This window comes from Marmota monax, unplaced genomic scaffold (genome assembly GCF_021218885.2).
Source record: "Marmota monax isolate L192 unplaced genomic scaffold, Marmota_monax_Labrador192_F-V1.1 WCK01_AAM20220418_F8-fsc00002, whole genome shotgun sequence".
Classification (NCBI taxonomy): Eukaryota; Metazoa; Chordata; class Mammalia; order Rodentia; family Sciuridae; genus Marmota; species Marmota monax.
Window position 1 is genome coordinate 44,210,989 of NW_026693571.1, and position 12,222 is coordinate 44,223,210.

The following is a 12,222-nucleotide window of genomic DNA, read 5'->3' on the forward strand; positions in this document are numbered from 1 at the left end:
GGATAGTTTTCTAAGCAGCCCAATAAAGTCCACATTTCCCCCTATAAATAATAATAATAAAGCTTATCTTTTCCCCCTATAAATAATAATAATAAAGCTTATCTATACATTATCAATCATGCATTCTCTGGTCTTTCCCTCTGTGATTAGTTTCACTGTTTGAGGTTGGTCTTTCATATTAAATCAGCTTCAGCCAAAGCTGAAGTTGGTGTTCTTAAAGCTAGTGAAAATTTGCACTTATGAAATATTAGATTTGAACTATTTCTACTGCTTCATATGAACAGCTTTGAGAGAAAAATAACTGTACCTTTATAAATGGGATATATACTGGTAAACATTGATAGAAACATCACCAAACTAAAACCAGGAAATAAGAATGGGGATTGTTTACCATCTACAGGCCCTGTTTTGAAAGCATTATATAGTCACTTAATTATTTAATCATCACAACTATTATTATATCCATTATCCGTTCTGCAGATGAGACACAGGGAAGTAAAGGAATTCACCCAAGATCACAAAATAGAGAGTGGATCCAGGATTTAAGGTCAGGCACATCCTAGATCCAGAATCTATACCTTGGCCCCTATGCAATGTTTCCTCCAAAAATAGAAGTCATAGTCATACTCTTCCACCTGACTTTTTAACATTTTATGCAAATCGTTTGGGCTCTTTATGCCTCTGTTTGCAGCTCTAAACAAGCAGGATAATATTTGCACAATCTTTCTCCTAAGAATGAAATAAGAGTAGCACTGGGAGAGGATTTTCAAAAAGTGAAGTAGATAATGGGTGTTTATTGTACTCATTTATTATTATCTATGCTTTATAGAATAAATTAATGTGATTTGAATCTAATCAATAAATTTAATAAGACCTATCTTTAAAGAAAAGTGTTATATAAGTTGGATTTGATTTCATCTCTGACAACAAGATACTAACAAAGAGACAAAAGACTTTATGAAATTATATGGATTCAGTGTAATAGAGGATAAAATTGAAATAAGAATCTAAAGCCATCTTGAAGAAAAATAAATTTTGAAATTCAGGCTTACTATGAAAAATTATCTATCATATATCCTCACTCAAAAATCAATTTATAAATGTAAAGACAGAATAGAAAGAAAAAGCAAGGAAATACCGTGACCAAAAATATTTAAGAAAACTAAAATGATGACTATACTACCCCACGGTTACCTTGGTGTCTGAACATTCTTCACATAAGACGTGTCATTTTTAAAGGTTTCCAACTTGGAAGTCATATAGTAATTGTTAGGTAACCCAGATTATTAGAAGTACAGAGTCAAATTTAAGTATTCTTTTAACCATTCCTGCTAATTAACTTAAAATAAAGAAAATAAAAATGCTGAAGATGAGACAATAAAATAGAAAGCTTCCTGAGGAAGATTTTCTTTTTTTTTTTTTCTTTCTCCACAGGGAAAAGCAAACAAGTTAATGAGGATGTGTCACTTAATTTTTAATGCCTAAGTTTCTCTGAGCCATGAGGACGAATGAATCAGTGTAGATCCTAAGCAAAGATGCAACTGGCCGCCTCCTCGGAAGGCCTTTGTCCCCGCGTCTTGCTCTGTTCTTTTTCCCAAGGGAGAATGCTGAGGTGCTGTGTCCGGTTGTGTGAGGCTACTCAGCAGAGTCTTGGTACCTATCACGCCATTTAAAATTCCTATAAGGCAAAGAAGTTTGGAGTATTTTAAATGGCATGAATTCTTGACAAATGGAGAACGATTGTGTCAAAAGTGTAAGTTGCTAAACTACAAGAAGATGAGGTTTCCTGGAGTTTGTAGCCAAAGCACATCTCTGAGGCACGTCAACACTACTCAGCCCAGTCTTGTTTATGAACCCCGTTAACATTTTTCTAGCTACACAATGCACCAGCAGCTGCTTTGTGAGTTTAATTTTAGAGAAAGAAGGAAACACTCATTGGAGCCTGGAAGATATAAAATGGCTTACTTCAGAAACACAGATAAATATAAAAAGAAGACTAAAAATGATGAAAGACCATTTGGTTTCCTCTAGGGTTACTGTTTCACTTGTGAGTCTGTGCAGTTATTTTCTTTATGAAGAACAAGTATCCGTCATTAACCCAGGGATATGTTTTAAAAAAGACATTTTGGCCAGGAGGATTCTCTGTTTCTTGTCATATCAAAAGAGTTCTATTCCACCATGAGACTCTGAGAATTTTGTAATGAAGAAAGAGAGACTACCAAGTTTTATTAAATCAAATTGCTACTCATAAAGTTGATCCACAATTAGATATTTGTTTTGGTTTTAAAATGGCTTTGGCTTTTAAGTTATACTTCATTCATATTTTTTGTTCTCTTGGGGCCATGATATTGGGATTACTTTTGAAATTGGGATCATGCATTCTATGGCCTGTTGCAGAGAGAACTCGTGTGTGTTTTTGTTTTGGGGGTTTTCTTTTATTTTGGCACAGGGCCTCACACATGAGTGTTCTACTAGTGAACTACATCCTCAACATTTTATTTTATTTTGAGACGGAGTCTGAGTTGCCCAGGCTGGCCTCCAACTTGCAATCCTTCTGCCTTCAGACGAAGAGCAGCTGGGATTGCAGGCATGCACCTGGAATATATGCTTATTTAACCATTGTATATTAAAATAAGATTGAAGGACAGCATAAATTTCAGTGATTCCATGTATTTTCCATTTATTTTATTTCCAAAAGGAATTGAGTAGTGTTAAGTTTGACTTTCTGCTACCAAGCACAGCAGATTATGAATTGACCCTCTAAGTGAAGTTCCCTTGGTAGCCTCCTCGTAAGCACCAATGGAGACATATTTGAACACGGGGCCAGCTGAGCAAACTATGAGACCTCTAGCACTGCTATCCAAAATTTATGTTCTAATACATCAGTGCATCATACTATGCTACAGAACTGCTCTTCTTTCTCTATATTTTCTGCATTTTTAATTTTAAAGAAAGAAATGGACAGATGAAGTACTATGGGATCACTTCTACCTTCCCATCATAATATTTACAAATCCATATAACTTCAATAATAAGATCCACTTTTAAGAAAATTATAGCTGCTCTCTGTGCATTACACTCTTTCCCCTTCATTCCCAACCCACCCACCTTGAATGGTTTTGTTCCTCTACCTTGAACCAACTGATCTGCTTTCTGCCAAGACTCTCTATATTTTTACTTTTTTCCCCTCCACTGGAGCTTGAACCCAGGGGCTCTCTATCACTGAGCTATATCCCCAACCCTTTTTACTTTTATATTTTGAGATGGGGTCTCGTTATGTTGCTGAGGCTATCCTCAAACTTGTGGTCCTCCTACCTGTCTCAGCCTCCCCAGTAGCTGGCATTACAGGTGTGTATAACCACACCCAGTTTACTCACATTATTAGGACACTTAGTGAGTCCTAAACAGATCCAACAGCCATTTTTCTGAAGTTCTAATGAGAGTACAGTAGTCCTTCCATATCTTCAGGGGATATATTCTAAGACCCCCCATAGATGCCTAAAACCGTGGAGAGTACAAAACTTATGTATACTCTTTTCTATACATATATATCTATGATAAAGTTTGATTTATCAATTAGGCACATTAAGAATATCAGCAACAACAATAATAAAATAAAATGATTATAACAATACACTATAATAAAATTTATTTGAAAAATAATAAAATAAAACAATTATAACAAATACTGTAATAAAATGTATTTGAAATTTATGAATTGCTTATTTCTGGAATTTTTCACTTAAACATTTTCAGACAGCAGTTGACCACGGGTACCTAAAACTGCAGAAAATGAAACTGAATCCAGGTGGAGGGGACAAGTGTAGCTTATTTTGTTCTTAAGTATGTGTAAGGATATGTTCCATTATGAATTAAGCCCTTTTGGTGACAGAGTAGATAATGTCAAAACCCCATCAGCCTTATCAGGAGAAGTTCCCTGACCTCATTATTGCTAATGGATCCACAGTAACTCAGCCTGTTGTGAAATCTCATGTTCAATTATGCAGGATAATGAGTGAGTCAAAACTTAATATGTCTCCACTATCGTCCTTCTGATAGGGCTAACCTAGCTTCTTTCAAAAGCCAAGCAAGGTTTTTAAGTAGAGTTGTTCACTTTTATGTCCCCAAAAATGTTATCATCAGTATTCAGACTGTCCTAATTTTATAATCTGATTTGATTTTTAAATGAGAAAGGACTGTTCTATAACTTTATATTTCACTAATCCTTTTGTAGGAAACTTAGGACAGGTTTATTCATTTTTAAGTGTTAATTTTGGAATTCCAAAAGCATGAAAATGGCATTTGTCTTTGGATTCACAAAAATTCTAGATATTCAGAGTTTGAATTATTTAAACTCCCACAACACATGCACTTTTGCTTTTCAAGCATGAGTTATAATTTAATTAAAAACTTCTGGTGCATTGCTAGCATTTTAAATATTAATATGTTCCATGGATCACTTTCGATTATCTACCGTCTTGAAATTCTTGAAGATGTCAGATTTTTAAGATTCCCAAAGTTGCACTTGGAATTGTCTGTTGAGGCAAAGGGGACTGTGATAATTACACACATCCATTAGGATCGGCAGAGGAGATAAACTTTGGGGAGGCTTAATGGGCATGTCTCAGTGACAGCTAGCAAAGAGCATTTGGCATGATTAAGGATGGATTTGAATGCAGTTGAAAATATACTCTCATTATGGACACCCAGTGGAAGTTGCACTACAAATGTTAAATTCCCCAGAAGAAGTGTGGTGTGGCAGGGAAGCTTTGAAATCCATTGTGGCCATCATCCAAATTATTCCCTTTCCTTTATGTCTTTCTGCTGTCAGAATCATTTTGTGACGCCCAGTTCAACTCCCTACATCTCTGAAAAGAGGCAACCTGTTGATCTCTATATTTCAGATTGTCCGAAGATACATCAAGGATTGGCTTGAAAGAAAGAAGCCTCCTTTTGGTGCCATCAGCAGCAGTGTGCTCCTCATGATCATCTACACCACATTCTGTGACACGTTCTCAAACCCACACATTGACCTGGATAAGTTCAGCCTTGTTCTCATACTGTTCATAAGTAAGTTGGAAGATGGGTGCCCTGGCTGTCCTGCAGTAGCAATGTGAAGTCATCAGTGTTCTCTAAATTCATCTCTCGTGTTGATTTGATTAAATACTTAGTTTATGTCTGTTTGTTGACTTTATCATTTGTATTTGTTCTTTGGAAAGACATCAATTATGCACTTATAATCTTAATCTCCTTTACTTTTTATGTCCCTTGCATCATTTTCTGATTTATAATAGTTGATGTTAGATGGAAAAAGCCTTGATGTCTTTTAAATTCTAATATTAGGTTGAGCATTTTGTCACCAATTCAATTTATTATAAGTTTGAACAGATCTTATTCCTTATTGTGATTTAAAAGCAGGATTTATAATATATGATAATATTATTTTTATATGTATAATAATTTGCCTCCATCAGCTAAAATGCGAATATTCACATCATTATTTGCTAATAAGATATACCAAAACAATATTTCATTTTAAAGAGCAATAGACTATAAAATGCCAGTAACTTCTACGGCTCATAAAATAATCTTTTGTTCTATTTATACTAATATGAAAGACGTTATTAATATTATAGTTTCAAATAATCTGTTCTTCTTAAGAATCAAGATGAGTTATTTCAAAGTACATATTATATGGTACCACATTTGTGTTATTTGCTATACATACATATAGTATAAACCAGCTTTTTCTAAATTGAACAAATCAAAGAGGGTTTTAGATTTCCCCTAAGTAGTGGATGTCATAACTTGTGTCTATTGTTAGATATTGTTAATAAGGACAGGTCCTAGTCATTGGAATGATTCTATTAATTTAGCAGTGTGCATTTGTTTGGGTTTTTTCACTTGTTTTTCTATTTGAGTTCCCTTAATTTTCAGATAAAATGCATATAGTAAATGTCCTACAGATACTGCTCTTATGTTGCTAATTTATATTGAATCTTTTTTCTTCTTTGTCTTCAGTAGTTTCTATTCAGCTGAGTTTCATGCTCTTAACTTTCATCTTTTCAACAAGGTAAGTGATTTGGTGTCTCTTGCTGTTAGTCTCCTAAGGGAGGAGTAAAGCTCTTATTTGGCTACTGTGCCACTGTACTGTCCTAGTTTTCCTCCTGTCTCCTGGCCATTGTTTCTCACTCCTCCTTTCTCACCCTCGAGTTGTAGACCTTGTCAAAGGATCTGCCCTGGATGCTGTTCCATCTGTCCACATCATGTGCTTGGGCAGCCTTCTCCACTTTCCTGGCCTGAGCCATCAGCTTCATGCCTATGACTCCAAGTCTAGACCTGCCACTCCAGTGCTATTCTCGAGTTCTGTGCTGTTGTTTTCCCTACCGGTTGGATGTCTTCCCCTGATTGTCTTAACAAGACCTTAAACTCCAGATATTCAAAATGGAATTAACCTTTTCCCCAAAAATTTCTTCTTATTTCTTCACTTACCTGTTGTGGAACCACTATCCTCAGAGTTACCCAGACTGGAATCCTTCACATAATTATTTTGTAAATGTCTTGACCCTGCTCCCAAAGCTACTTCTCTCATGGGGGCGCTTGATGTCTCCTTTTCATCTCATCTATTGCAATGCATATCTTGCTCGTAGCTCCATTTCTAGGTGCGAAGTTTCTTATGCTTTTTATACTACTTCCACTGACTCAAAGTGTGCTCATCACTCTCTTGATCAGATATCTTCTATTAGTCAGTGCCTACAGAATGATGTCTATTTTTTAAGTACAAGACCATCTAGTTTAATTACCAGTCTCATTGCCAAAAGTGCCCTTGCTCCCTAAGCTTTATGTTGAAGCAAAAATCTTTGCTATTTCCTGGAAGAACCCTGCTTTCTTTCTTTTTCTTCTTCGAGCTATCCCCACATCCAAATTGGCCATCATGTCCAATTTCATCTTTTATTCCTAAATGCAGCTTCTTCCACTAGTATTATTCACTCAACAGGTATTACCTAAGCCTTTAGTTTGAGAAAGTTAGCATAGTAAATGCCATAAATAAGAGGTGATTCTGATCCTGCATGAATTTTCAGACTAAATATGTATACTGACAAGTAAGTGTCCTCTGAGCTGTACAGTAAGCCAACTATAGTCCATTCAAAGAAGGTGGCACTTCCAAAGAGAATGGTAGAGCCAGGCTTCTTGAGAGATGCAGTTTGACATGAGTCATAAAGAAAGGCTAATTGTTCAGCAGAGGGAAGACAGGTGGTTCTCATGGGAGAAAAAGCAATAATACATAAATGAATACACAAAAACAATACAGGATCGGGTGGCAGGCATAGAGGAAGATCAGAAGTAAAGACAGTCACTGGAAAGGTGGACCTGAGCCCAACTGCAGGGTCCTTGAACTGCAGGCGCCAGCCATGAGTTACCACAAGGGCAGCCTCCCAGGCTGTTTATGAGGCTTGAAATAGTATCAGGGCCATGGACCGGTGGGTTTAGGCCTCACATTAGGCACTTGGCTCGTACAGCACTTAGATAGCACTAGGCTGATTGTAAACAGTCGATAAAAACGTATTGATTAAGTAATTTAAAGCATTTTCGCAAGCCTGAGTTGTGATTTATGAAGTAAGAATAAAGCCTGGAGCCCTTAAGTCACAGAGAAAATGTTATTTAATTGGGTAAGTCTGAGAGTAGGAACTATTTTAAAGTTCTTTTTGTGAATGGCTTGTTATGTAACCCTAGAAAAGGCGTTTGCCTTTCTGTGACTGTTCGCTGGTCCTTGTGGCAGAAGTAATAATCAGGCCAGGTCATCCTACCCAATTATGTAGGAGGCAGATATCCTTTTGGTAACATAGAAATTCCATGAAAAGATAGAGCATGGAGCAGCCACCACCGGGATTACTGAAGGAAGTAGGGGGACGAGGGAAGCGTCACAAATAAAATAGTTGAATTAAACAGTTGTTAAAAATAACAATTTTTAGCATGCAGTAGACTGGGCTTTCCTGAGAACCTCCGTTTCGATATTTATTTGTTTGTTTGTTTGTTTATATCAGGGATTGACCCCAGGGACACCTAACCACTGAGGCACATCCCCAGCCCTTTTTAATATTTTATGTAGAGGCAAGGTCTCACTAAGTTGCTTAGGGCCTGCTAAATTGCTGAGGCTGCCTTTGAACTTGTGATGCTCCTGCCTCAGCCTCCCAAGCTGCTGGGATGCCAGGCGTGCACCACCGCACCCAGCTGAGATCCTTCTTTTCTGCCTTATTCTCCCTTCCATGAAATTCTGTCATGCTTTGTCCCTCCTTGACCCACAGGCAGACATGGATTCTTTGATAAAACATAGAATATGGAAAAGGTGTAAACATGTTCCACAGTAATGGTGGTGTAGCCCCCCAGAAAAGTCCATTAAAAATTGAGGATTTTTTTAAAGGGACATAATTTGGAAGATGGTTTTGTGCTCTGTTTTCTCACTGAGAGATCCCATAGTGCCTCAGAATTTTATTGGAGGAATGTAGGATACCTACTCCATACCAGGCACTATCCTAGGGATTGTGCACATAAGTCTGACAGCAAGACTGTAATATTAAGCATTTTCTTGCTCTTTTGTAGATGAAGACCCATCCTTAGAGTAACTTGCCTCAAATCATATCTTAGTAGCTTAATAATTTACCCCAAATCAAAGAGTAAGTAGCACACCCAGGACCGAAATCCATTTCAACTTGACATTTCCTAAAGCATTTGCCAAGCTCATTTCCACTGCTTTAAACTATTTTTATTACTTTTAAACTCAATGCTTGCTTTAGAGAATTTGTAAGGACTGTTTAACTGAACTCTACAAGTTTATACACCTTACAAACAAGTTTGTGAAAGATACCAAGGATATGAATGAGAATCCACTGGTTTTTGCTGAGTTCCATTTTCTTCTCATTGAAATGGGTGAGATTGGTGTGGGGGGGGGGTGTATTTTCATTTTTTCCTTACCAAGCCAATAAATCTAAAATCAATTTGGGTATCAAAAGATAAAAATCTCAACACAGAAATCAGTCTTCTGTAGTGTGGCATGCTACCTCATTCTGATGATGGAAATTTAGTAGTGTAAAACCAGGAGAGACCCAGCCCAGGAAATTCAACTTCGCTGCCACACTCTGCTTCCCTAGTAAGCATTTCTTAGATTTACTGACTGCTGTGATACCATTGTAGTGAGTATTTAAAACAGACTTGAGAGTCATTTATCTGTCTACAGAACAGTGTCAGGGTTCAAAACTCCAAAACTAGAGCCAGAGTTGGGTTTCAACCCTATTTAATGCCTTTGTAACTTTACAGTTTTCTTGTGTATAAAATGAAGCCAGGAGTAGTACCTATCTCAGGAACATTTGGAGAATTAAATAATAAGCACATAAAGACCTCAGTATTATTCCTAACATATAGTAAGTGTTCAATAAATGTCAGCTACTCTAGGATGTTTATCATATCAAAATAGTTTTATATTATATCAAAAACTAATGATAAAAAGAGTGAATTTGCTGGATTTACTATATTGTAATATATCACATATTTCTTTTCTCTGTCCAGTTGTTAGGAAATGAGAATGAGCAAGCTATCCATGTGATGTAGGCTTTCTGCAACTTGGGGAATTGTCAGTCAAAAAAAAAAAAAAGTGAAAAATTTTAGGAAAAGAAAATGATGATTAGGAATATTTTTAAAAATATAAGAACATTTGGTAGACTGATAACTAGAGTAACAGAAACCTAGAATCAATCGTGACAAAAGAACCCCTTAGAAAAGGAAAAGGAGGAAGACAAATATTCAAATAGTTCTGTAGGTATTCTAATTTTTTTCAGTACATTTCCAGACAGAAGTATCAGTGGGCCTTACCCCACAGTCCCCAGAGAAGATGGGCGAGGAGAACAGGCTTTATTATTAGAGGCAAATCTTCTTACCATTTCGAAGATGAGGACACTAAACCTTGGAGCTCCGGGTAACTTGTTTTGCGCCACACACTCAGGACAGTCTTCTGAAATCAACCAAAGATAAGACACTGTTACGGAGGTTAACAAAGGAACCACCTCACATGGACGTTTCCATGTCTAAAAACAGTGGGTTTTGACAGAACTCTCCCACAGGACCTTTTCTGCTCCACATTCTGTGATTCTGCTAGTAAAACCTGACATGTTTTCCTTTGTGGATACTGCAAAGGAAGGCAAAATAAATATTATGTGGAAAACACTGATTGAAAGCTTTGCAAGAGAGAACAAAAAGACCAGTTGGGAAGAAAAGGAAATAAACATCTCAGGGGAAGCCAAAGTGATCAAAAGAATGATGAAAACAGGATAAAAAGAAAATCAATATTAAAAAGAGATAAGGTAGAGTTAGAAAATAAATAGTAATGTGACTCCTTTCAAGAATGTGAGCAGACACAATAGAGATGTTCATCCCTGGAATAGATTATGGTCGTCACTACCCAAATTTAATGTACAGGACCCTTGGTTTTTTGAGTATTGTCATGACCTGTGTCATGAAGTCACCCGTGACAGTATGGCAGAGGGTAGATGACTAACCAAGAGAGCTGCCCTTGTTCATTAAACTTGTTCTTTTTTTTTTTTTCTGAGTAGGCAAACTGACCTCCAGAATTTGACCAGCCTACTTCCTAGTTGTGACTTTAGGGAATCTGCTTAACCTCTGTGCTTCAGGTTCTCCTTTTGGAAAAAGCAAGGCCATAATATTATCTAGCATCTAAGGCTAGATAATATTATGGAAGAAATACTGGAGGCAAAGTGCTTAGAGAAGTAGTCAGTAAGGTCCACTGATGTGGTCACTCATTGCCATTATGAATGAAAAGCCATGCCATTATGAATGAAAAGCCATACCATTATGAATGAAAGCATCCACTCTGGGAGCTGCACTGTATAGCTGGAGTTCAAGTCTGCCCTATTATGAGGAATATGGTATAAACCATGAGCATCTGTTTTATTACCCTGTGGCCCTTATCCTCCCCTCCCCACTGTGGGAGTTTGTGTCAACAGAACCATAGAGTCGTGTTCAGTTCCCATAAGCCAGAAATGTCCCAGCCTGGACCTAGGCTCAGTCTTCTTACCTGAAACAGGACAAGTGATCTTCTCTGCAAATCTCTTAAGCCACATTTAAGTGCTACTGTAGTGATTGGCAGCCAGTGTCAGACCAGAACCTCCTTGGCCAGAGACTTTGACACACTGGAAATGTGCAGTGATCTGGACAGGAGTGAATATGAATCAGAATAAAGTGCACTAAAGGAGAAGTATACTGTCAGACTCTCCCAGAAGAAAACCAATATGTGTAATGATTGGTTATAAATAAGGGCAGCCAAAGACTGGAAGGTCTTAGTGTTACCAACACCAGTGCATTCTGGGGAACATCCCAGACTAGGCTTCCTGCCTGTGTGCATGTTCTACAGCCACAGGTGGACACCGGCCTTGCAGGGAAGTTTATTATTCATTGTGAATTGACTGTATGTCTTATGCTCCAATCTGCCTATTTCAAGCTATTCTAATTTCTTCAGGTCCCAGGCCTCAGTAACCTCACACTCTGTGGAGGTGTGAAATGCCTCTCACTTTATAAAGAAAGTAAAAGCCTAGACAAGTTTTCCCAGCTTTCCCATTCTCCACCTGAACACTGATCATATTTTTAAAAAATATTACTGATATATTATTATTATATATAATAGTGGGTTTCGTTGTAACATATTCCTACATGCACTTAACCTAGTTTGTTCAATTTCATTCCCCAGCACCTGCCCTCTCCCTCCCTCCCCTGGTACTCTTCCTCTACTTTTCACCCACTCTGTCTACTTTTGCTTTCAGCTCAGAGACTATAGGAAACTCCACTCTCCAGCTTACCAATCCAGTCCTGTCTCTCAGGCCCTCTTTGGGGACTTGGAGTCATCAGTTAGTTGTCTCTACTGTACCTTCACTCTCTCTGTGTATACTTCTGTTCGTATTTCCCAAGATCTTTTTCTTCTCTTTGTCAGATTTCTTGAAAACACAGTCCCTCTCACTACCACACACCCAGCACCCTCAACATTCACTCCCTGCCTTCTTCCCAAACCCCACAAGGTCTCTCTTGCATTAAAACCTTAATCTCAGTCCTGGATGTGCCAAGTTTCTAACATCTCTTTAATTTCTCCTCTTTCCAAACAATATAAAGTAGAAATATCAATCAGCCTTATTAAATACTTTTAATGTGTCAGATTCCTAA

General features: G+C 37.5%; 1 protein-coding gene across 3 annotated transcripts in view; it reads left to right on the forward strand.

Annotated features, from left to right (window-relative positions):
- Slc10a7 (solute carrier family 10 member 7) overlaps nt 1–12,222 on the forward strand; it is a 249,107-nt gene that overhangs the window by 204,734 nt on the left and 32,151 nt on the right. For all 3 annotated transcript variants that reach the window (XM_046459008.2, XM_058583941.1, XM_046459010.2), the window contains 2 exons: nt 4,905–5,070; nt 6,022–6,073. In XM_046459008.2, coding sequence (XP_046314964.1) covers nt 4,905–5,070; nt 6,022–6,073 — 218 coding nt within the window. The remainder of the gene's footprint in view (nt 1–4,904; nt 5,071–6,021; nt 6,074–12,222) is intronic.